The sequence below is a fragment of the Amphiura filiformis genome, chromosome 10 (genome assembly GCF_039555335.1).
Source record: "Amphiura filiformis chromosome 10, Afil_fr2py, whole genome shotgun sequence".
In the NCBI taxonomy this organism is placed as follows: Eukaryota; Metazoa; Echinodermata; class Ophiuroidea; order Amphilepidida; family Amphiuridae; genus Amphiura; species Amphiura filiformis.
In genome coordinates this window covers 54,071,847-54,098,300 of record NC_092637.1, presented here as the reverse complement: position 1 = coordinate 54,098,300, position 26,454 = coordinate 54,071,847, and the positions used below count along the sequence as shown (strand labels likewise).

The 26,454-nt window shown below is 36.8% G+C and overlaps 1 protein-coding gene across 1 annotated transcript in view; it reads right to left on the bottom strand.

Moving 5' to 3' along the window:
- Positions 1-6,117: 6,117 nt before the first annotated feature.
- The window catches only part of LOC140161970 (uncharacterized), a 38,490-nt gene continuing 18,153 nt past the window's right edge, over positions 6,118-26,454 (bottom strand). Inside the window, exons 9-17 of the mRNA XM_072185262.1 lie at positions 24,098-24,140; positions 20,994-21,112; positions 20,432-20,557; positions 18,180-18,309; positions 16,229-16,332; positions 13,006-13,153; positions 10,074-10,255; positions 9,081-9,252; positions 6,118-6,255 (exon numbers count right to left, since the gene is read on the bottom strand). Of these exons, the coding sequence (XP_072041363.1) occupies positions 6,122-6,255; positions 9,081-9,252; positions 10,074-10,255; positions 13,006-13,153; positions 16,229-16,332; positions 18,180-18,309; positions 20,432-20,557; positions 20,994-21,112; positions 24,098-24,140 (1,158 nt within the window). The 3' untranslated portion in view covers positions 6,118-6,121. The remainder of the gene's footprint in view (positions 6,256-9,080; positions 9,253-10,073; positions 10,256-13,005; positions 13,154-16,228; positions 16,333-18,179; positions 18,310-20,431; positions 20,558-20,993; positions 21,113-24,097; positions 24,141-26,454) is intronic.

Here is a 26,454-nt window from a genome sequence, read left to right as displayed (position 1 = left end):
ATTAATTCCATCCTAGCTAAGACCCTCTGTGCGTTACAATATCTAGAATTTCAAAAAATCAAACTTATTTGTGATGCGATCAAGCAAAATCAGTCGGAACTCGGAAATATTGATTTTGAGATATAGCCACACAAAAGAAATATTTCCTTTTGTTTCCTGTTGCTTTGGAAACTCTTTAATTGACCATATCTTTGGAACTGGTTGCTCAAAGCTTTGTAAATGCTTTTTACTATCCTATAAGAAACTGAAAATTTAATATTTCCGAGTTCCGACTGATTTTGCTTGATCGCACCACATTTGATATTAGAAGGACATTATTCGTATTCAGAATGCAATTCGATATGTCTGATGTGCTCTCATCTCCCACAGATACTGTGCAAACTTTGTTTGCGAGGGCACGGTACTGATGCTTTAGCCGTGGCGGACAGGTGGTGCCGGTGTCCTGGAGTGTGATTGTTGTTTGCCCATGCTGGCTTGGCTGACCCCCGGTACAGATGTTTGGGCGATGGTTGCTGGGCCATAGATCTTCACCCGTGCCAGAGGCTGTGGTTTCTGGTCTGGTCATGGCTTTTGTTTTATTTTTCTTTAACCTTGGACACTCAATCAGTTGAAAACACAATTAATCATCTGTTCTTCCTTGAGGGCTAGGCTTCGATGGCTTCGGTGTTTCCACCAAATAGATGACTTTTTGTTCGATGGGAGAATTGTATCAGGAAAATAGCTATGGTTAATGAATAATTATAACCAAATAATAGCCAAAACCTTCACTTTCATTGACAAAAAATAATAAAAAACAACAATTAACTGTACTCTTGGAATATTGAGGTCATGATTTCTGGGGTGTCCCAGAAAAAATACCGGGTGAAGTAATTTGAATATACGAATTCTTGTTTTGGTACGCGTCATCTGCCTGTGGAAGCAAACTCTATACCCAATAACCCCCTTTTTATTAGAAATTTACAAGTACCAAATCAATATAAATATGTTTGTGAACTTTGCGCGCATTTTAAATAAATTGAACATTTTTGGATTCATTTTAGCTTTAAAGTTGCAACTGTTAAAGGTCAATGACACCCATCCAAATCTGAAAAACACCGCGCTAGTCCGAATATCAGACTAGCGCTGTGTTTCCCCAATTCAAGTTCGGACCAGCGCAGTGGTTTTCATTTTCGGACTAGCGGCGTGTCGGACTGGCAGAGTGTATTTTTAATTCGGACTAGCGGCGTGTCGGACTGGTGCAGTGCATTTCAGATTCGGACTAGCGGCGTGTCGGACTAGCGGAGTGTTGGACTAGCGGCATTACGGACTAACGCCATGTACCCGGAGTAGCTAGGGTTGATGAATAGTCAAGGAATGGCCAAAACCTTCATTTTCATTGACAAAAAAGAAAGAAAAACAATTAACTTTACTCTTGGAGTATTGAGGTCCAATTTCATGAATACAGGGTGTCCCAGAAAAAATTACCGGGTGAATGAATTTTAATAATATTTAAGTCGAGAAAAATGCATTGGGATCAACAAAGCAGCACATAGCCCATTACATTGTGCATCATATATTCAAATTTTATTTGATTCAGTTGACTGGTTGCGAAGAAATTAACGATTACATAATGCGCGCATTAATGCAATTCATTCCAAGTTTGACCAACAGGCACTTTTTCATACTCGCTCCCTCCTTCGTAAAGTTTGTGTATCTCGTATCTATGTTATAATCCGAGGGTGTTATGTTATTCATGGTTTCAATTAAGGTGAGCAACCTGAATATAACTTTTGATTTGCCTTCACATTGATACATAGTGGTTGAATTATAAGAAACTAGCTGTAAAATTAACAGCTTTAATTCTTTACGCAATAGGCCTATGTTAAATTTGTCAAAAAACCAAGAAAGACATGATTTAAAAGTGATGAGATTGCACCTTCAAAATGTTGATACTGATGTGCAATATTTTGTTTAATACCTTAAGTACCGGTCAGAGCATATTTGTTTAAACTTTAAACTTTTACATTCATTATTCCCGACAATATTTGAAGCAACATTTTGATTTCTGCAATGGGAAGCTTTCCAGCTTATGTTTATGTTATGCAATATGTTATATTTTAACTTTTCCAAGGAACATTTGAGCCAAGAATGACAATTTATTTAGGGGAATGTCATTTTCTTCGGCGGAGGGAGGGGGGGTTCATGAAAGGTCGGTGACCGGAGTCAATTTTTTATGACCCCCTATCGCGGGCTAAATTTTTACGACCCACCCCTATCTCGGGTCGAAAAATTGTATGCCCTCCCCTCTTCCGCATACACAGACTGACGACAAATTATTCATTACCGGAACAAAGGCGCGGAGCGCGCAAAAACATTATAGAAGAAAGTTAGCGGTGCACATTAAAATTCTGATCGTAAGTTTAAAGAAGGCGCGCAGAGCGCACAAAAACTTTGAATTATATAACTAAAGATTGTGCGTTTATTTTGATCGTAAGTTAAAAGAATCCGCGCGCAACGTACGCAAATTTTGTTTCACCAGCTCTTAAAAATTCTATAACCCCCCTATTTTGGGTATAAAAAAATTGTAACCTCCCTATTTTTGGGTTAAAAATTCTATGACTCCCCCGCTTCCGAAGAAAATGACAGCCCCTTATATCATGCAACATCTTGTTGAAGTCTAGAAAGATATAAATTTTGCATTACCGTTTCTTGCAAATATTCCAAAAACATTAATGTGTAAGAAAATTTCTTAGCCAGCTTTATGGCTTTTGGTAAATTAAATTCGGCTTTTGGTAAATTATTTTTACGCATGCATAACATTTGAATTAGAGAACAAGGGATCAATGATGTCAATTTGTTAACGGAGATCAGATGATAACAGCATAATAAGTAATCAAAAGAGGGCGACATACAGGGTTAGCTAACGGTGCATTGCAGTGCGGTCAACGACGATAACCGTTAAAAAATCGATATGCTGTCCTCTATAGGTAAAGGATAGATCCCTTGTTCTCTAATTCAAAAATAATGCATGCGTAAAATGAATTTAGCCAAAATCCGAATTTGGATTCGGCCATCTGCCGAATTCATAACGATATTAACAATAGCGAAAAAGATATTTTCAAGTACCGAGCATCTTCTCAAGTTTCATTTTAATATCGTGAAGTATTTTCCGATTTGAACAAAACCATTATAATGTTTTGCAAAAACAGATTGTTTGAGAAGAATTAGAAGGATTTCGCCAATCAATAAATGTGATGCGATCAAGCAAATTCAGTCGGAACTCGGAAATATTAAATTTTCAGTTTCTTATAGGATAGTAAAAAACATTTACAAAGCTGCATTTTGCAGAAAACCACATTGAAATTGAACAACCAGTTTCAAAGATATGAGCAATTAAAGAAATTTCAAAACAAAAGGAAACAAAAGGAAATAGTTCCTGTGTTTGGCTATATCTCTAAATCAATATTTCCGATTTCCGACTGATTTTGTTTGATCACATCACATAAAGTCCATTGACATGTTAACCAATAGTGTGCATTGTGGGGAATGATCTTTCTTTTAAACTTGGAATGAAGTGAATTGGTCCATGTGTTATGTAATCGCTCATTTCTTCGCAAGCAGACAATCGATTCAAATACAATTACCAAGATGTAGAATTAGATGAGCTATACGCTGCTTTTTTAATTTTTGGATTCTGATGCCCATTTCTCATCTTATTATGTCCAAATTCATTCACCCGGTAATTTTAAAAATTTAATGCAGCAGATGTCAATAAACGCAGCAGTTCTTGACTTCTTCCCCTAAAAAAAGACGTCAAGAACTGGTACAGGTATTTCCCTTATACAAATATTAGTGTGGGTGAATATATTAGTCAGGGTGAATAATAAGTCAGGGTGAATATGTTAGTCAGGGTGAATATGTTAGTCAGGGTGAATATATTAGTCAGGGTGAATAATAAGTCAGGGTGAATATGTTAGTCAGGGTGAATATGTTAGTCAGGGTGATTATATTAGTCAGGGTGAATAATAAGTCAGGGTGAATATGTTAGTCAGGGTGAATATGTTAGTCAGGGTGATTATGTTAGTCATGGTGAGTATGTTAGTCAGGGTGAATATATTAGTCAGAGTGAATTTATACACAAACTTGTCGTCTTTAATTGACATTTGCATGGAGAGGGTTAAAATAACTTGAAATAAATCGATGGAAGCAGACTATAATTTATGTAGATTTCAATGTGTTTTAATTATTTTTGATCATAATATTTGATTGATAGTCTTCCTAACTTGCTGGAAAATGATGTTAGTAAATTAACATCTATATACTTTTGACCTCTGCTTGCCGCGGCAGGAAATGATGTCAGTGACATGACATACGATATACTTTTAACCTCTGCTTGCCGCGGCGAAAATGATGTCAGTGACGCGGCAGGAAACCGACCACGCCCTTACTTACCACCACAAATCATAGATAAACTTTGACCTCTGAGTAGGGCCTATAACTTTTTGTACCCTAACACAATTAAGGTCATTAACGTACAAACATATTGAGGTTAAAGAACTGTGTCCTGATAGATGAGCATGTTTTATCCTAGGAGTGTGTATCCTAGTGTGTGTAAAAGTCATTCTATGAGTGTGCAACCATATTGGGGTTAAAGAACTTTGTCCTCATAGATGAGCATGTTTTAGATTCTAGTGTGTGTAAAGGTCACTCTATGAGTGTACAACCATATTGGGGTTAAAGAACTGTGTCCTGACAGATGAGGATGTTTAAGATCCTAGAGTGCGAATAATTATGGCAGACATGTTGGTTTTCATAGACAAATACACGAGGATACTACACATGCAATTTATCTATGATTCGTGATTTATCGTACTTATCATGTTGTTTTATGTGCCGTGCCGGTCACCCTCTATGAATCCGGGCTATGAATATCGTCACTATGGAGATCGTCGCATTTCCTGCCGAGCTGCATTGTGGTCATAGTAAAACGTATTGATCTTAAAACGATATTACGTAATTATTTTCAGCTTATAGGAATGACAATAAAATTGGTAAGGTGTAACAGGTGAATTTCGGGATATTACGGTAAACACAAAGTGCATAGCGCTCCTTTATCATGTAAAATAATTCCGGTCTTAATTCGTTTATAATCAGAAAAGATTTATAGTTGTTTTTAGGTTGTTGCAATATTTTATCGTTGTCTGGTTCTCACGCGCAAATCTGAAAATAAATTGAAAATAAGAAAAGAATAATTAGTATTAGCGGTGGTGATTGACCTATGTAGTGCTGATGTGTGTTAAATAAAATAAATAATACATTTAATGGATTTATATAACGCAAAATGCGATTCAAAGCGCTGTAATTTCGCTCCCACTGCTGAATCATCACAATCAGATCATATCAACTAAGCCGGTTGCTGCCGCACCAGACGCAAACCTATCCGCACTTAGATTGAGTCCACCCATTTTCTGTGGAGCTCCCCAAATTTCATAACCAAAAAACTAATCACCTGTTTTGGAAGCAGGAGTAAATCGCCAACAAACACAGAAAGGGGTTAAATGTCGGGTTAAGGGTATTTAAGGGTATAAAAACGTTTTGATAACATTCATAAAACATTTTTGAAAACGTGATGCAAAAACTATTCGCAAAATGTTTTACAATAACGTTTAAAAAACGTATTCATGATCTTTATATGCTGGGCGGGGATCCCGGAGAAAACCTGCGAGAGCGAGCATGGATCGGAATACACCAACTGCACATACAGTCCTTGGGCACGGCTGGGGTTTGAACCAGGGGCTCAGTGGTGCAAGGCGAGGGAACAATAGCTGCGCCAACTCAGTGTTATTCATGGCAGTGCTCATGGACTAGGTGGTGGTGCTGGTGAGTGTTACTGGTGGCGGTGGTGAGTGTTATCGGTATCTGTGGTTATGGACATGGTGGTGGTGGTGGTTGTGGTGAGGATTAATTGTGGCGGTGGACCTGGTGGCGGTGGTGAGTGTTACCGTGGTGGTGGGTATTTATGGTGATGATGATGGGTTTTAACGGCGTTGGTAGTGAGTGTTAACGGTGGTGGTGATGTGATGATGAATAACTTTTTATAGAGAACAGGTAAATACATACACGTCTACTTACTATTTGTTTTTTATTCGACGTAAAGAAGGAGGTTTGGACTGTTTCTTCCTGGGTTGGTAACTACGCCTGAAGTGGCCTCAGCTACAATGGTGTCATGGACGGCACCGGCTGATACACCTCTGGCAAGGAGTAGGGCGGATGCTCCTGTGATTATTGAAATGTTAAAAATTATCATTATTATAATTATTACTTATTATCAATACTGTCGAGTCTGGATATTATACAACGGCACTTAAACTCAGCGCTGTGTGCAAAACAACATATTGATGCAAAATATATAATATTGTATGTGGGTTTTCATATAATCAATCAAAATAATTATGGTAAGGTGCCGGGGTAAAAATTTTATCAAACTAAAATTCAATTCAATTCAATTCAATTCAACTAATTTGTCTTCATGGGTTAAGTAAAGGGTTGATATTAGAGTTTAAAGAAGCAATCAGTGGGTGAAATTTTGAAATAGGAAATCCGATTGCAGTTAGAAATTTTTGTATGCAGTAAGGACGGAACAAAGGGTCGTTTACGTCATTAAAATGAAAATGATATTTGTACTTTAATTATTGTGCTAGATCTTATAAATTGTGGGATAGGCTAGATCTTATACTTCCGTTATTGTGTTTGATGATGTGACGTAAACCTTTAATAGAGGTTATCCACTTCACTCATGTGTGACTTCTAACAAAAGGCGCCGATTCCCGTAGTATTCCTTATTCAAAACAAATCAATTCATGACTTCGGTGTTACCTGCATGACTCTTGGCGGGCTATTTTGAAACAGTCATGGTTGCACATGCAGGTACTTCTTTTGAAAGTTGTAAAACAAGGTATAGCAGTCGTTGATAGGATATGCAGCTTATAGAACACGGATAACTATATATCCTTGCTGTGGTCTCTTGTCATTGTAGATATCCCCATTGTGTTTACGGATTAAGCAGAGATCATCTACGGTTTATTCTTTTGAACACAATGGAGAGTTTGCAAAATACCGTTTCAAAATTACATGTATTTCTACGTCAACTTCATTCATTGTTCATTTATGGTGGGCCAGGCGGTATATGCCAAACAACATCGTCTTAATCCAATGGCGACGTGGAGATATCACTTTCGACCAACCATACTGCAGTCACTGTCCGTTTTCCTATACACAATACACAGTGCTCTTACCATTGACGCGTGACCTCTAAAAATAGCCTACGTTAAAAGTATGGGGATTTGCCTAGTTAACGTCGCTGTGTGAAAAATAACCGGCCAATATTAAAAGTACTCTTCTAAAGTTCTAGAAAATATAGTTTTGTAACATGTCCTAAATTTTTAGCTAATTTAGATGTTTGGAAATATGCGTACTTTGGTGTTTTAGTGTATGTTATAGGTAATAGTACATTGCCTAGTTAACGTCGCTGTGTGAAAAATAACCGGCCAATATTAAAAGTACTCTTCTAAAATTCTAGAAAATATAGTTTTGTAACATGTCCTAAATTTTTAGCTAATTTAGATGTTTGGAAATATGCGTACTTTGGTGTTTTAGGAAGGATATGTAAACGACAGATAACACCAAAAATATGAAGAAATTATTTCCAAACCGTGTTAAGTCTGCAAACTACCATGCTTCTCATTTTCAAGAACGCTGGTTGACAATAAGCACGTATTGTCTCATTTCGTAAACAAAGACCACACAGAATTGTTCTCTAGCGCTCGCTTTATAATCGTTCACCCAACTGAAACTATAATCCCAGCCCATTGCTCCATTGTACGTGTAAAGCAGAAACATATGTGGTGTGTATTTAACCAGAGAAGATATGATTTAATCAATTGAGCTGTTTTCAATGAGTGTTATCTTGGTTTAATAGCTTTTAATGGGGTTTAAGTCCTGCAAAGGTCGAGGTGAATTCTACTGTAGACATGACTGCATTCTCACTCGACTCAGTTACGCTCAATTTTACCTTTTCTCTTCTCTTTTCTCTTTTATCTTTTATCTTCTACTTTTTCTTCCCTTTACTTTTATATCCTTTCTCTTTTACTTTCCTCTTTGTTTCCCCTAAAGCGGAGTGGGGCAATTTTAACATGTTTAAGCTATTTTAGCCCAAAATGAAAGGAAATTTTGATATTTGATTGGCTAGTGCATGCGAAGCTCTCACAATTGTGCAATTTTACCCTATATTTTCCCAAAACATATTTTTATTGGTCTAACTTAAAAGATACACCAGGGAATCATTTTCATTTTTTCTTCTCTCAGGACTTGAATCAGAGCTAAGGGTAGTTTCAGCTGATCACACTAAAAATTAAAATAATAACAGATCAAACGAATCCGTATTGGAATGATTTTTATCGATTGATTATTAAACTAAACATAACGCCCACTCACATCACCCCCCCCCCACACACACCCACACACACACACCCCCCCCCACCCCACACCCACCCTCACACAGAGCCGCAGCCAGGGGTTCAGGGGTGCGACGTGCATCCCCCAAAAATTTGTAAAAGTATACAAAAAGTCCCAACATTTAAGAATTCGCGAGCGTAGGTCAAAAAATCTTCAAATTTGGGGAAGAAAGTCCACTTTTCACAAAATTGCAAACGAGGACCTCGATTTAAGATCTAACCGAGGACTTACAAACCCGTTTTTAATCGACACACCGTGGACCTCACACAAACACACCAGACAACTTACTATCCAACTGTGACCCGTCCTGTACCCCCTATGGGGGACCTATCTTATATGCATATTTGCACTATTTACGTTATCCTGGTCATAGTTTCAAACCGAGGACGTCCTCGTTTGGAGGTGTGTCCTCGTTTTATGGTGTGTATCCATATGTAGGTCCTCGTTTTGAGGCATTTACAAACGCACACACCCCACACCTCATCCACCAATATACACACAAAACACCCAACCATAAAAACAGAAATAAATATATAAATAAGTCAGTAATAAAGTATGAACGAATTAATTAAATAAAGTTACTTTACCTGAGACGTGTGGGCAAGCCATTGAAGTTCCACTGATTGTATTGCTGGCCGTGTCACTGGTATGCCATGCGCTGGTGATGCTGACTCCAGGGGCGAAGAGATCGGTGCAAGACCCGTAGCTTGAGAATGATGCTCGTGCATCATTACTATCAGTTGCTCCTACAGTAATAGCCTGAATAATTTTAAAAGAACGATTTAGAGTGGGCCTATTAAAGGATGTTTCATACCCGACGTTAAAAGTGTCATCCACATGGTAAGAGAATATGCCTAAAATTGAATCAATATAACAATAATAATAATCGATGAAGTATGATAAAAATAAAAAGTACACAATTCATATATCAAACCCATTTTTTACACGTTGAATATAAGTCGAAACTAGGCAAATCTAGTGGTAAACAAGAAGGTGATGCGAATCGAACTAGGGACCAGCCACTTCGTAACATACGACTGAAACAAAAGGGATTAAGTGTGCACGCAGGATCGCGTTTGGCAGGAGGATTTTAACTAAAGTAACAAAGACATGAAAGTATGCATTTTTGGAAAGGAAGTCATGAAAGGAACCCTATTGTATCTTTGAAAAATTTATGAAATCTATTTTTCGAAAAGTTCCAAAAAGAGCACGGGTATCCCACTAGTCCTCCACAATACTCTTGTCTAATCAGCGAGAAAAAACGAGAAATTACTGACTACGCTTATGTTTACTGTCATTATAGAATAAAATTCATGCACGTTTATTAAATTGTTTAATCGTATTTTGTCTTAATACCTTTAAATGAAATATGCTACTATTGCTATAGACCATAGATCGTGGCTAGACGCATGAACAGACGAAGTATTATTTGATGTGAGTGACCGAGGGGTGCGGATCGAGCTGCCGAACCCTTGGGTAATTATCTCACGGGATTGTAAATTTACATATCTACATTCAGCATTCAATTTTTGAGATGTTTTGATTTTTTTTTAAATGCCTGAATAAAAGTGAGCACTTACCGATGGTTCACGTGCTGGTGAGTAGTTGCAAGCATTGTCATTTGAGTTTCCTGCAGCTACGGACATAACAGCTCCTGCAGTAACAGCGGCCGCAACAGCATCATCAAGAGACTGTGTGGCACCTCCACCGAGAGACATGGATCCAACTCTCATTCCACTAGCATCGCGGACTGAGTCAACTCCTAGAATGTTGGGAGTTAATAGAACATGATGATTGGACATGTGAATTTTGATATCGAATAGGCCACGTGTTCCAAATTAGGAAATATTGCAATTGAGCTATTAGGCCTACTGTTGTGACATAAAGATTATCGCCCACATATTTCAAATGGAGCCGCCAATTCATGTAACCTCATTTGAAATGTATTGTCCCTTTGTGGACGATTAAGGTCAAGTCTTCCATAAGGGGTGTAAGGAAGTCAAATGGAATAACATAATAATGTGCCCTGTGGGAAGAGGACGAGCAATTTTGGCACGCCGTTTGGAAATCTTACGGATATAAGGCAAGTATGTCCGTATGAAGAAAAGAACAGGTTTACAGAGAAGTTCATTGAATTATGGGAAGGACGAGGAAAATTACGTCACGATTCCATAATATCTATCCCAGTCTACTCCTAATGCCAGAAAAATACGGCACTAGATCATAATGACTTTGAGATATCTGTGCATCATCACCGTAAAACATCTTCCTGATTTAGCTAAGGTAGAATTTAAAGCGCATGGCCATAGAGAATATACCCAGAATAAATCGTATACCTAAACCAGCGAAAAGGCGTGTGACGTCAGCTTTTTCGGCTGCCTTAAGTGCTCTATTAGCAACGTTTGGACAGCATCTTTTGTGGGACATGAGAGCACAACAGACATATCGAATTGCATTCTGAATACGAAGAATGTCCTTCTGATATCAAATATAATGATGTATATTCATACGTAGCGGTAAACGTAAATAGAAAGCAAAATAATACTTCTACGCTACTCAAATTTGGTACACTCATCGGAGCGCTTTCATCGGTCAACCGCGTCTTCAGCGGATGTTATTGCTCTGAAGATTGTTGTTGCTAGTGATGTAGTATACTAGAGCACCTCCGATGACGTCACAGATGTTGATGACGTCAAACAGGTAGATGTTATGGCGCCCCCTTGGTTCCAGGGAGTCAGGAGGTTTTTCCAGACAGGGTCGATGTCTAACACTTTGTCACGTTTCAGTCTGGGTCTTTTAGTTCTAATATGGATTGCTTCCAAGAGCCTACGAGGGAAGTCCTTGGATTCCCTCTCTAACACTTTTACGTACTCCCAGTCAATCTGGTGCCCTTCTTTTGCTTTCTATTGATATCAAATAATTTTGATTTTTTTTTTTAATTCGCGATATAATGCACATTTTATAGCAAATTATTAAAAATTGATATTTTTGATATTTAACAGTCCTCGAAGTAAACATTACAAATCTAATGATATGTACTTAAAGTGTATGTAGCTAAGATGAAAAGCCGACGATCACTGAATTGAAAATGTTTACCTTTCGTATTGAAGATAAAAAACACCCAGAAAATGTAGGTCTTTTTAGGAAAAAAATGTATATATCTTCAATATGAAAGGTCAACATTTTCAATTTTTTTATTGGTCGTCGGCTTTTCATCCCAGCTGATCAGGAAGGGGTCAGCATAAACAAAAATTGGTACATTGCAAGTGTATTTCAGCTGTGATGAATGGCAATTGCTGACGAAGTTTAGAAAATATCACCTCAAACCACTATAAATTTGATAACAACAGAACAATGTGGCACAAAGTCCGAAATTGTGTCCCCTACAAAGCTCAAATTCAGCCTCCTAAATCCACCACAATGTAAAGTCATGGAAAGCACATTTTCTTTCAAACAATTATTTTACGCCGTCTCCCGACACACTCCAATTTATATTTAGCCCGTGCAGTTTATGCACCCCCCCCCCAGACCAGTCTTCGAATTTTGCGATAAAATATTCCAATATAATTGTCAAGTCTGTACATATCATTAGATTTGTTAAGTTTACTTCCAGGACCGTTAAATATGAAAGTTTAGATATCAGATTTTAATCATTTCAAAAACTCAAAAAAATATTTGACATCAGAAGGACATTTTTCGTATTCAGAATGCAATTTGATATGTCTGATGTGCTCTCATGTCCCACAAAGATACTGTGCAGACGTTAATGTCTGATTCCTAAGTAGGTTTCGTCTTAGATTAGCAACAGACTATCCGGTGGAAAAGTTAACAAACAAGGATCATGCGCTATAATAATGTCCGAATATGAACAGTGTTTGTGACCAAGTGATACGACGTTGCCCTTATATACTTTCACCCTCCTCAGGTTTCTACTCGTATATTAGAAATGGCTTGCATAAGAGGTATCTATTATTGTTTGTTGGCTTACCAGTTCTCCGAACCGGTTGAAATTATTCGGAGGCAACCTTTTCCTAAAAACGTATCTGTACTTTGAGTCGGTCATACTGTCGGTACATTATCAATTTTATGCTTCCCAATCTCCTAGTCTCCTAAACATGACTAGACTAAGGCAAAAAAATTGTTTGATTGCCCTCATCCTACTGACCCTAATCTAAAAAATCCAGTAAAAAGGTGTTTTTGTTTGTTTGTTTTGGTTTTTCTTTGGTTTTACTGTGTAAAAGAATACAGATCATAATTTTGGAAATTCCAATTTTTTCCCAAAATTTTTGACATCCGTAAAAGTTTTTAAAACAGTTTGTTCACACCTCTAAACTGTTTTAAAACATGAATGAAATGGTATACAGTAGAGGGCTATGTTGTTATGCTAATTTAATAGACAAACGTGTTTTGGCTATGACCTTTAAATAAAATTAATTACCCCTTGGAAGGAATCTATGGACAATCAAAGAAATGTTTCTGGCCTAAGGCGTGTATAGGGATGAGAGTACATACCAGCAATAACATTAGTCCAGGAACCAGATCCAAAACAGCTGAGCACACGAACACTTTTCACCATAGAACCGGCTGCAATACCATAGGTTGTTCCACTGGTAGTACCACCGCAGTGAGTTCCGTGTCCGTTGCAATCTTCGCCATTATTCTGTAGTAATTAAGTATGAAAGCCCGTATGAAAGTACCAACGATTTGCAATTATTTCTGATTAATTAATTGACTGATTGATTAGTCTTGTTGGTAGACTAGTGGAGATCGCAGGCTGGTATGTAAACTATAAGCAACACTCTTGAGTCAGAGTTTTAGTATAGACCTATATAATAGGGGCAGACTCCTTATCAGGGCCGGATTTACCACGGGACCCAGTGGGCACGTGCCCAGGCCCCGGGGGGGGGCACTCAACTTAAATTTTGGTAGGGGTGTGCGGCGCGGAGCGCCGTACTTTTGGAACTGATTTTCGGGCAAAATAGGGGCTTGAAGAACTGAAATTAGGGCCAAATTATAGGCTGTTCAGCTAAAATTTCTAAATTATTTCCAAATTTGAGCTTAAAGAGCTACAATTGTAAGAGTTTGAGGCTCAAAGAACTGGAGCAGATCCAAATGTGGGGCTTAAGGAACTGCCGGAGAGCCTAAAAAAGGGACCCTTGAGCGCCGCACATACCCGTACCACCTTAACATGTGAGTGCCCCCCCCCCCCTTCCGGGGCCCAGGCCACTTCTTAGGCACTCGAATACTCAAGCAACTACCCAGCAAACACAAAAACGTTTTAAAAACGTTTTAAATAAGTTATATTTTGGCTTTTGGTTTAGGTAAAAACGTTTTAAAAACATTAAAATGTCGGGTTATAGGTCATGATAGCGTTTTAAAACGTTTTGTATGAAAACACACCACAACAATATTTTTTAATGTTTTCAAAAAATGTTATTGTAAACTATTTTTGCAAACATTTTAGCCAAATATTGTGTCAATACTTAAATAACATTATGTTAAAATATTTGAACCCAGTAAACACAGAAATGTTCTTAAAATGTTTTTTTCAAAACAGTTTAATAACATTTAAATGTCGGGTTATATAAAGGTTATGAAAACGTTTTTAAAACGTTATTGAAAATATTTTGGGCAAACATTTTTCGCAAAATATTTTTTCAACCTAAAATAACATTCTGTTTAGAATGTTTTGTATCAAGTTTTCAAGAATGTTTTTGGAATGTTATTAAAACGTTTTTATACCCTTTATATAACCCGACATTTAAACGTTTTCTGTAAAACATTTTTGTTTGCTGAGCAGTAGATTATCAAAAAATGTTTTGTAAGGTTATGAAAACGTTTTATAGTCTTAATATACCCTTTATATAACCCGACATTTAAACGTTTTCTGACAACCTTTTATAACCTTTTGCGAATGATGTCGAAAACGTTTTGTGTTTGCTGGGTAACTTGAAGCAAAAATTCTTGAAAAAACTTATGTTACAGTGGTGGGGTGGGGTGACACTTCGATTCGAAGAGCTAGGGTGAAATTATGTTGCCGTGCAGAGGGGTTAGCAATGAATAAGTCTGAGTCTGTCGATCTTATAGTCTGTCGACCCCCAAGGGTCTGTGATCTTAGTATAGCTTCTTGGTGTAAACACTTTTCATCCATCTTCTGTCGAACCGTATAGAGGTAGGTATTTATTACAGGCATTTATATGGATGGGAATATTTTTGACCTTGCTTTGGCCCAGTTGAGCCCAAATGCATCCTTTGATCTTTTTTTTGTTTTTAACACGAGAAGCGTAAAGTCGCAGATATGTCAAACCAACCCTTTTTGAATAGTGACTACGAAAGAGGAATACCTGGTGTAATTTCAGCCCGGGGGCACCCCCATATATTGCGTGTCAATAGACCCCCTTTTTGAGGCAAATCTGCTACTCAATGACCCCTTTTTCATCAGCTTACACCCAATAACTCTCTTTTTTTCAAATCTGCCACCCAATGACCACCTTTTTTCATCAGCTTTACACCAAATCTGTACATTTGTGAACAAATTTTGTAGCCATTTAGCTGCAAAATTGCTTGGAACACCCACTGAATGACCCCCCCTTTCTCGACAAAACCGATAGAACCCTATTCATGTACTCTGGTAAGTACAGGTACGTCACTTTCATATTCGAGTGCCCCCCCTCGGAATCTCGGACCCAGACTGCATGTGGCTCGATCAATCACAAACATAATATGTTAGGTTTGACAGAAACTGGCTAAGGATACTAACTTTGGTGTGGTTTTAACAAGATAAATTTTGAATTTGAACTTTTTTTTGAGCAGGGTGCATTTTGCCACCAAAGTTTGTTTTATTCTTGGAAGTCAGTTTATAATATTAAAACTAAGTTTGAACCTTAAGCATGTTAAGCCACACATTACAATTCCTCATTTCTTAGGGAAATGGTCAGACAGTAACATGAATAGGCCGTTATAGGCGTGAATTTCACCTTGAGCATATGTATTGTCTTCTAGTGCCTGGTTTTCCCCCAGGTCACTCAATACGCGCTATGTAGCTGCTGGGTTTTTTAAACACCAATAATGTGTGATTTCCTCGCATTGACGCCCTCATTCTTTTCAAATGTCTACTTTTTGCATGATTGGTATGCCTAATTGTGTACCTAAAAATACCCTGTGAATACTAAGCCTGAAGTCCTTTAATTATAGTAAAATTTAAGAGTTTTCAAACCGAGGAACCCCCCCGGGCTTTATTCGCCAATTCCCCATAGAGCTTCACATTTAAGCGGCTAACTGATTTTCTTGCAATTTACCTCATTGTTGCTGCTTAAAATGATCAGAAAACCTCCTTGACAGTTGTTACTAATATTACGTAATATTTTGGCAAAGAATAACACGGCTTTAATCACAAAACCCACGCGGGATTTTTGCTCGCTGTTTAAAGCGCTCCACAGACTCCGAGTATTGCACGTACAATATTGTATGCAACATATCTACGTTGTTTAATCTATTGCCATTCTATTTCCAGTAATGTTTAAGTTCTAACGAATGTTTGATGACGAAAAATCGATAATATGTTACATGTAATATCTAGTAGAAATATATTATCGATTTTACGTCATCAAACATTCGTTAGAACTTAAACATTACTGGAAATAGAATGGCAATAGATTAAACAACGTAGATATGTTGCATACAATATTGTACGTGCAATAAAAAGTCTGAATACTGCTTTACTCTCAATACTTACACCTGATTGATAATCCCAGTGGTAAGTTGCACGACCGCCGAAGTCTACATGGGAATGACGGAGACCAGTATCGATGATGTATACAGTTGTTCCGGAGCCGCTACCTATATGGTATGAAAGAAATATAGCTTGAGAATTTACGATTTGAACAGCAACGGTATTGCACACTTGTCAAAACTCAAGATTTCGTCAAAAAGTAACGCAGCCGTTACATTTACGCCTATAGCTATGATAGCCTCTGAACTATTAATCGTATTCACAATATTTTAACATAATTATAGAGGTGGTTTATGTATGCATATTTTGATACCCCGGTCGCACAATTTAGGTCAATATTAACAACACAGCATTATTTTTAAAGCAAAAAAAAAGCAGAATTTATAAGTTGTACTTTAAACGATCAATGGATATAAAACTCAAGCATTGTGCACTATTAGAAAAAAACGTTTTTAAGTAGGACCTAACATGGTTCTTGACTTGTCATGTATGTGGAACCTTACATGGTTCTACAAAAAACAGAAATGGGTTCTGAAAAGGTTAGAAAGAACCATTTTATACCTGAAAAGGATTCTTGAAAGGGCAGAAAGAACCATTTAGGGGTTCTTTAAATTTTCAAGAACCATTTCTCTTGAGGGTTCTACATACAGGACAGCCAAGAACCCCTTTTTCTAAGAAAAAAACCGCTATTACTGCTTTGTTGTTAATATTGTACAAAAATGGGCGTCATGGGTATCAAAATGTGTTAACATATTGTGAATCCTAGTGTATATTTCCAATGCTACATTACTTTGTTAAAGTAAGTGTGCCTTAAACATGTTGTAGATGGTCAGTGAAATCTATTCTAAATCGGTCGATCCTTTGCGATTGGAAGCGCTGACGTTCCAAAAAGACATAGGAAGCATTAGAAATGGTATCCAAATCTCAAGTCTATGCACCTTTGTTTCATAACCATGAAGGTATAGGACATTTTTTGTTTTTGCTATAGCCCCCGAATGAAATTTATTTAATTATGTTTGTACTCACTCAGGTAGCATTGTGTGTGAATTTTACATCCGGACTAGAGGCTATTCTTTTTTGGGGGCATTTTAGTGTCTAAAATGGCCCAAAATGAGGGTTTTTCAATATTGGCGTCCATTTCTAATCGTCACCCCCATAGGCTTTACATGTAAAATGAAAAGGCTCGTAAAAATTTAATAGCCTCTAGTTCGGATGTAAAATTCACACAAAATGCTTTTTGAGTGATTACAAAGATAATTAAATACTTTTCATTCGGGGGCTATGTGAATTTTTTTAAATGTATTCCTTGTATAATGACATTTCACAATAAAATGTCCATTGGAAACAAAGGTGTATGGTCATACTAAATAGAAGCCAAGCCACACATGTTATAAAATCCCTTTGCTTTAGTCAAAATGTGAAATGAGGTGAATAGATTGCCAATTTTCAAGAGGTGTTGGGGAAAACGATATCACTGTCATGACATGTTTGATACTTGTAAGAGCTCTCGGCGACGATATTAAGTTGTCGGGACAATCACGAGTTTGTCCCCCCCCCCCCCCCCTTCAAAAACCTGGCTATGCCACTGCCTTAAATATCCATGCATTATTGACCTGATCCCGGATGAAGAGACACATCATACATTTTAGAGTTTTGAAGTGATAGGTCTTTGGAAATTGACAGCATACCGGTTAAAATGGGGCCTTACGGAGCTGCGAAATAAGTGCCCCCATACACACCCTCACCCACCCACACCCTGGGGACTTGATGTGGTAGGTTATGAGTAATATTACTATTGAGGAAACCAATAGTGTTGAATGGGAAATGGAAACTTTGCACACTGGCAATGAGTTTGTTTAAATTAAATTAAATTTGTTTTGTTACTTTAACGTCTAGAGGATTATAGAGGATTATGTATTCAAAACCAAGGTGGTTTATTAGTTTTGTTACTTACGTGGTGCAGTGTAGGTGTTATCAAGAGGGAGGTTGCGCTGATCAGAACGGTCAAGACCCCATGAGGCGACTGCCTGGGTGTAGGCAATACCATCTTCTTCAACATAGGCGACACCATCAAGGGCAAGCAGCTATAGAGTCAAATTAAAAGACAAATGTCAATGTTAATGAGCAGTGAGGTAGCTTAAGTATATTAATGACTTTGTACAAACTTGAAGTATATACCGCCTACGGGGATGTCTGGGACGAAAATATGGCAGCTTACTGTTACATCGTCGATAACAGATCCCGCAAACACAAAACATTTTACAGAAAACGTACCCTATTCTATTATTACCCCCTATCAATTTCGTGCCATATGGCACGAAATGGCTTAATATGCATGTAAAAAAATTATTTACACAAATAAAGTCTTATCTTTGGAACAGTTTTGATAATTTATCAATTCTCTATCCACAAAACACCTTTTTTCCTAATATAACTACCATTAACACATCATAAAGTGGTTTAAAATGTTGGAAACCTGCATATTTTAACCATTTTTAGGCCAAATTTTGCCCTAAAATTAGCCCAAAAATGTCCATAAACTTTATATAGTCCAGAGTAACTCGGATTTCTTTTTATTATATGTAGAAATACGGAAGTGTATTTAAAACTGCATAAAAATGCCACATTAATGTACTCATACACTTCAAAAATGTAAATCAAAATATTTTTTTCATTATATTTGGCTATGAGCTTATTAATTATTCATGAGCTAATTTGCATAAAATTTACATAATTAAATATTAATCTTGTTTTTCTTAAAGCTTAAAGTCCAAGCTTGTCAATGGTATGCCAGTTATTGGTTTTTACCCAACCAATAACACTGCAACACAGTAGTTAATATGATACCTCCACACCACTCAAATATACCACTTTTGTGGGGGTAATAGAATACATTTTCATAGCATTTAGAAAATATTTTTGAAAAATTGATATTACACATTTTAGCACAATGTAATTCAGTTTTGACAAAGTGTTTTGCAAAAACGTTTGCCAAACATTTTGACACTATTTTTTAAATATTGATGTAGTTTTGGGTATTCGGCACTCTGCCGTGTTCATAACGATATAATCCGACATTTAAATGTTAGAGAGAGAAAGCGTTTTGATCAAAACCAAAACGCACGTGCATAAAGTTTCAAAAACATTTTGGTGTTTGCTGGTATAACGCCGTCTTAAAGTAAAAAAGACTATAGGCTTATCTGTTTTACAATAACCAATTTCCCTTCCTAGTCCCCTACATATTTGCGATTTATTCCGTACATACTGCAGTTACTGTCCGTTTTCCTATACACAATACACAGTGCTCATTCCCATTGACGCGTGACCTCTATAAATAGCCCTACGTTAAAAGTATGGGGATAAGACTAGTTAACGTCGCTGTGTGAACAATAACCGGCCAATATTAAAAGTACTCTTCTAACGTTCTAGAAAATATAGTTTTTAACATGTCCTAAATTTTAGCTAATTTAGATGTTTGGAAATATTCGTACTTTGGTGTTTTAGTTAATGTTATAGGTAATAGTACATTGCCTAGTTAACGTCGCTGTGTGAAAAATAACCGGCCAATATTAAAAGTACTCTTCTAAAATTCTAGACAATATAGTTTTGTAACATGTCCTAAATTTTTAGCTAATTTAGGTGTTTGGAGAGGGTCGCACTTTTGTGTTTTAGGAAGGATATGTAAACGACAGATAACACCAAAAATATGAAGAAATTATTTCCAAACCGTGTTAAGTCAACAATCATTATGTTGCTCATTTTCAAGAATGCTGGTTTACAAAAAGCAGACCATTGTCTCATTTCGTGAACAAAGGTACACATACCATTGTTTCCTTTCGTTTCCTTTATAATCGGTTACCCAACTGAAGCTATAATACCAGCTTTATTGCGATATCGCACATGAAAACAGACACTTGTGCACAACCAGAGAAGATCCGATTTAATCAGTTGAGCTGTTTCAATGAGTGTTATCTTGGTTTAATAGCTTTTAATGCGGTTAAGTCCTGCAAAGGTCGAGATGAATTCTACTGTAGACATGACTGCATCATGATTCAGTACATGATGAAGATTTAATAGGAGAGAAGATCGAGATTCAGGTTTCTGCGCACGTACTACAATAACCAATTGCCCGATCTAGTGCCCTACATGTTTGCGATTTATGGGTGTAGATCGAGATTCAGATTCCTGCATCTGTTTTAGACTTACCCTGTCAACAAGGAAGTCAGGGATATTCACGGCTAGGCCATTGATGGAACTGTATTTGTATTTTACGACTGCATTCAGCTTAGAGAATCCCGCTGAAGAAATAAACTTGTCTTGATTCACACCTTCCTGTATGGGAGATATAAAAAAAAATCGTTTATTTTTATATAATTGAATAAACGCAGTGGTATATTACTAAATCAGAAGAATTTGTTAATTTTAACAGTACTTTTAATGATCGCTTACCGGGTACAGTGAAAGTGCTTCCGGTAAGCAATCAAATTTAAGTAGTGTTGAAGTTAAATAATTATTCTAATTCAATTTATTTATTTTTATTTCAATCTTATTTACGTTACTGAACATGTAACATACTTGGACCACAAAGGATTCTTACAAAACAAAAAACAAAGACAACACTGCCAAATCGTGTTTGCACTTTTGTTGGCTTTAATTAACGCAATCGCTAAGGCGACGAAAAAAAAACCCGTTTCTGAAAATCCTCTTTTTTTAATTAAAATTTGTCATCATCGCATACGAATATCATATTAAAATCACAATACTGTACCTGAAGACGGATGATGTAGGATCCTGGAACCCTCTCCGCTGCTTTTTGGAGCCTGGCTCCCATGGCTACAGCCACTACGGCGAGAAGAATGAGTACTCTCATGATTGGTCCTGTTTGTTCTGTACGCAATAAAAGAGATTACATGATTGGCTACAAGAAGGCTACATGTGGTTTATTGAGCCAATCAGCAACGTGGTACGAATCAGATGTACAGCTGAGGATTGAGTTTCAATATTTAGCAGCTGTATTATGATTGGACACTCAGATTAATATATCGCATAAATTAAACCAATCACAGACGCTGTATGAGAGGTAGTAGTTCTTGTGGGTTAAACATTTTTGTATTGCATCGTAACCGGATAGCGATTGGTTACTCGAATGAACATATCGCATAATTCGCCAATCACAGGCGTGTATAAAGGTAGTAGTTCTCTTGTGTTAACTTTTTCTATTGTATCGTAACCGGATAGCGATTGGTTACTCAGATGAACATATCGCATAATTCGCCAATCAGAAACGTTGTAAGAAAGACACTAATTCAGTGAAGGTGTTAGGAAAGGATTTAACATAAAGTATTTATATAAAGCATGACAAGTTTTGAAATATTTTCTCAAAATATCAGGAGCTATATTAAGATCCACTGAACCAATACTAGCCTAGTTTGAACTCATTTTAATGCATTTTTCATGCTGATTCCAAATATGGTCATTAAAATTTACAATTCTGAAATATTTGAACTAAAAATAAAATTGAACCTTGTCGTCTGCACTCGGCACCCTCGGACAGATAGTTAAAATATTAATATTAATGTTTAATTACACTTCATTATCATTACCCATCTATTGTCTTTAGTATTACAGTTCTTCACACGCTGACATGTATAACTTTTCGATAAATATTAATCGAGCTAATAAAGCGTCTTTACTTGTATTAACTTACCACATTTAACACCACATATGATATCATTTAGGTTTGAATTAGGCATGTAGACTAGTATGTATAAAAACGATACATTGATTATAATTATCATTATCTATCATTTAAAAATGTTGAGATAATCTCACATAATTTCTATAAAATTCAAGTTTAACAATGATATCATGATCTATAGTATCAAAGGCTTTCAATAAGCATTCGACTCTGCAGCTAAATGTCATAATCACACGAATTGTACATTTTCATGACCCTATTTGGAATCAGCATGAATCAGTATTGGTTCAGTGGTTCTTGAGATAGCCTATACGGCCATCGCCAACACACAACGTGCATATCTAAGTCACATATTGTACATATTACACTTTCGTACGGCGCCGTTTCATCACATGCTGTTACGGATGCGAGACTCAGTGCACTTCCGCAAGGACGACAGCCTTACAGTGCACAATTGAACTACACATCTGGTTAATATTAGTACATTTAAACAGCACCGGGGCGGATTGAGAAAGTCATGAATAAGCCCTACTCTTTTCGACACTGACTGCGAGCTGCATTACTACAGATATGGCTCTTTGTACACAGGATCGGCAGTTTAACGTCACCTCCGAAGGACGGAGTGCTTTTAAGATTCATTTACCAAATTCGGAATGTACCATGGAAACGCTGACAACACGTGACCTTATGAACCAAAGACGAAAACATGTAGGGTCGGTTTATCGAAGCTTGGCTAGTGGTCAGGCTTCCTAAGCCAGAAGGCTAGCCCTACCAAGTGGATCCATTTTATCGATTTATCTCTCTAGGTGATGTACAATGTGAAATTGTAAGCACCGGTATAGGACTAATTGGGCTCAAGCCTGCTGGCTTAGGAAGCCTGGCCACTAGCTATGCTTCGAGAAACCGGCCCGTAGACTACCAAACCATTAATATGACACGCTCTTTTCTATAATGCGGAGATCGAATATTAATGCTCTGCGCATGCTTCAACAGAAAAAGTCCAAGCTTTATGATATTTTATCAAGATATCAAGAACTATCTTAAGAATCACTGAACCAATACTAGGCTTGTTTGTACTCATTTCAATGCTAATTCTAAATTTGGTCATGAAAATTTACATTCTGAAATTGTTCAGTTTAAACAAAAATTGACATTGTCGTCTGCGTTCGACACCTCATCAAGATTAAACGACCAGTGATTGGTAGCTATAGTAGATACATAACAATAAAGTAATGAAGTTTTACACAAGGCTTGCAGAACACAAATCATAAACTGAAAAAGTTATTGCCAAAATTTTTATTAAAAATTCACAAATCGAACATCGCAGAGTATGTAGCACCTCTAAATCACGTAATTGGGTGGGAAGAGCCTCAGATCATAGACCACGAAGCAGAAAAAGCAACTCATTGGCTGAAAGTAGCAATCTGGATTAGAAGTAGTTTGCATGCACAAAGACGAGGGGACGTACAAACTGGACAAAATCGACGATCAACTCATCAATAAACGGCAACAAGGAAGTTTGGAATCAGCATCAAGACTAAACATCTAGACACACCACAACTGAGTGATCAAGATCAAGATTCTAATATAGGAATTGAAGTATTACTTGGATCTGAAAAAGAACCTTTCTTACTTTCACTCTCTCCGTGCGGGTGCCCACTGCAGACGACAAGTTTCATTTTTTTTTAATTCAAACATTCCAGAATTATACATTTTCATGACCACATTTGGAATCAGCATGAAAAAATGCATTACAATGAGTACAAGCAAGCTTAGTATTGACTCAAAGGCTATTGAGGTAGCTTTTGATGTTTTGTGTTGAAGCCTATTATGGCTCTAGCACACAGATCATTAAAGTAACAAAGTAATATAGTAAAGGAGATACAAGAAGTATTGTATTGCCTTTCCGTTTCGACTGCAGATGACAAGTTTCAATTTGTTTTTAATTTAAAAAATTTCAGAATTGTAAATTTTCATGACCATAATTGGAATCAGCATGATGATGCATTCAAATGAGTACAAACAAGCCTAGTATTCGTTCAGTAGTTCTTACGATAATTTGAAAAAACATCTCAAAACTTTGACCATTTATGTTGAGGCCAATGGCCAGCACGCACAGCATAATTGAAGTAATGAAGTAATGAAGTAAAGATGTACAAGAAGTATTGTCTTACCGTTTCGGGCTTGTCCACTGAATTCGTTCCAGGTAGAAAGTGACTAGAAGCTGAACTGCAGGGTGTTTTATACTTTTTGACACCAATTGAAAAGTAATGACATATAATAAACATGATAAGGTTATCAGCGATGATTGACTTGATAATGAACATGAACATGACTTGAACTTGAACATGTGCATCTAATCCCACACGATATGCAAATGATTTCTGACCCATTCCTACAAAACGTGGAACATGACAAAATTTTAGTCGCTAAGATTTTGATGTAACCTCAAAACCCGAACACGTCAAAATTTTATTTTGAGATATTTTGATGTAGCTAGTTGCAAATCCTAGAATGTGTAAATATTTTACTTTTTGATGTAGCTGCAAAACTCGAAATATGTTAAAATTTACTTTCTAAGATTTTGATGTAGCTTCCAAACCCGGAACATCAAAATTTTACTTTCTGAGATTTTGATGTAGCATCCTGCAAGGCCCGGAATATGTCAAAATGAGAAAGAGATCTTATTTTGCTGTGTAATTTGTGGCCGAAATCAATTTAAAATGTAGGCTATGTATATATTGGAAATGCCCTTTTAAATGACCTTTGACCTTGAGAGGAATACATTGGTGTGTTTTTCAACAAGATTAGGATGGCCCTGGATTCCTTATATCATAGTATACATTGTGGTTAAATAGATTATAAATTGCAATTAGTCCCAAGTGAAATTTGCTTTGCTTTAACTTTTAGGAAAGTGACATAAGTTGAGCATATCATAACTAAAAACAGACGACGGGTTTCAAATATTTTTTAGAAATTCAAAAATTTCAGAATTGTACATTTTTATGACCATATTTGGAATCAGCATGAAAAATGCATGAAGATGAGTACAAACAAGCCTAGTATTGAGAAAATACCTCAAAACTTAAAGACCATTGTCTCCCAGTAGGTCTTCAATTGTGTTCCGGGTTTTGTGGTAACGGGTCTGATTTTATCATTAATTATGAGTCGCCAATAATTGGGCTATTTTATTTAAAATACACGTTCCCCCTGTGGATTTCACCGCCGTCTTAATTAATGCTCTGCGTGCTATGCATATAGATTTCAACATAAGAAGTTGAAGATATTGGGATATTTTCTCAAAATCTCAAATATCTCATGAACCACTGAACCAAAACTAGGCATGTTTGTACTCATTTTAATATATTTTTCCTACGATCGCGTGCGTGTTCGATTTGTACCTGGCGCACTCCCTTATATTGGTACGCGTCATGTGTGTCTGTTAATAGATCCCCTTTTGGAGGCAAATTCTATACCCAATAACCACCTTTTTATTAGAAATTTACAAGTACCAAATCGATATGTAAATGTTTGTGAACTTTGCGAACATTTTAAATAAATTTAACATTTTTTTAAAGGTCAATGACACTCAATGTTTAGTGTTTTCACACTGAATGGCCCCCATGACCCCCCATTTAATTGGAACCCACACTGATTGACCCCATTTTTCGATAACAAATCCTACACCGCCAATTGACCCATTTGAAAATTCTGACCTTTCGTGTTGAAGATACACATTTTTTCCTAACAAACAGACCTAATTTTTTAGGTCTTTTGGGGAAAATGAATACCTTTAATACGAAAGGTCACAATTTTCAAATGATCGTCGGCTTTCCTCCCAGCTACTTTCACTTTAAATAAATATCATTAGATTTATAAATTTTTCTTCGAGGACTGTTAAAGGAGGATTTCGTGATCCTAGCATCCTCTTTTTATGACATTTTTCAGTAGATATCCACGAAAAAAGCTTATTTCCAAAATTTCAGTTGATTCCGATTTTGCGTTTGCATGATGCATGATTATGTGTATTACACTGCTCCATAGACAATGTGTTGTAATTTCGTTCTGGTGCACCAGAACGAAATTCAAATTTAACGATATTTTTGCTAAACGAATTAATCTGCAAGAAATATTTGGTACATAAACATTATGTAGCCAGAGGTATTCAGTGGTGTAAAAATCTCAACTTTATTTGGGAAAAGTGGGGGGATGAGGCTGTGGATCACGAAATGCCCCTTTAAATGCCAAATCTATTTCTAATAATTTGCCATAAAGTTTGTATGATATAAAAAATAATGTACAAACTTTGCTATCCGAGCCCTTAAAGGCCCATTCAGTGAATTGCTCATCTGGACGATCGTAAAAATCATCGAAATTCAACTTTTGGTACCTTTGTCATTGTCATAGATGTACTAATATAGCCTGCTATTTAAGACAACATAAAGCATTTTACATGAATCTGTAATTTATATACTGACAGCATATATATTAGCTGCATGTATTTTGAATGGGGCTTCAACGTCAATACTGC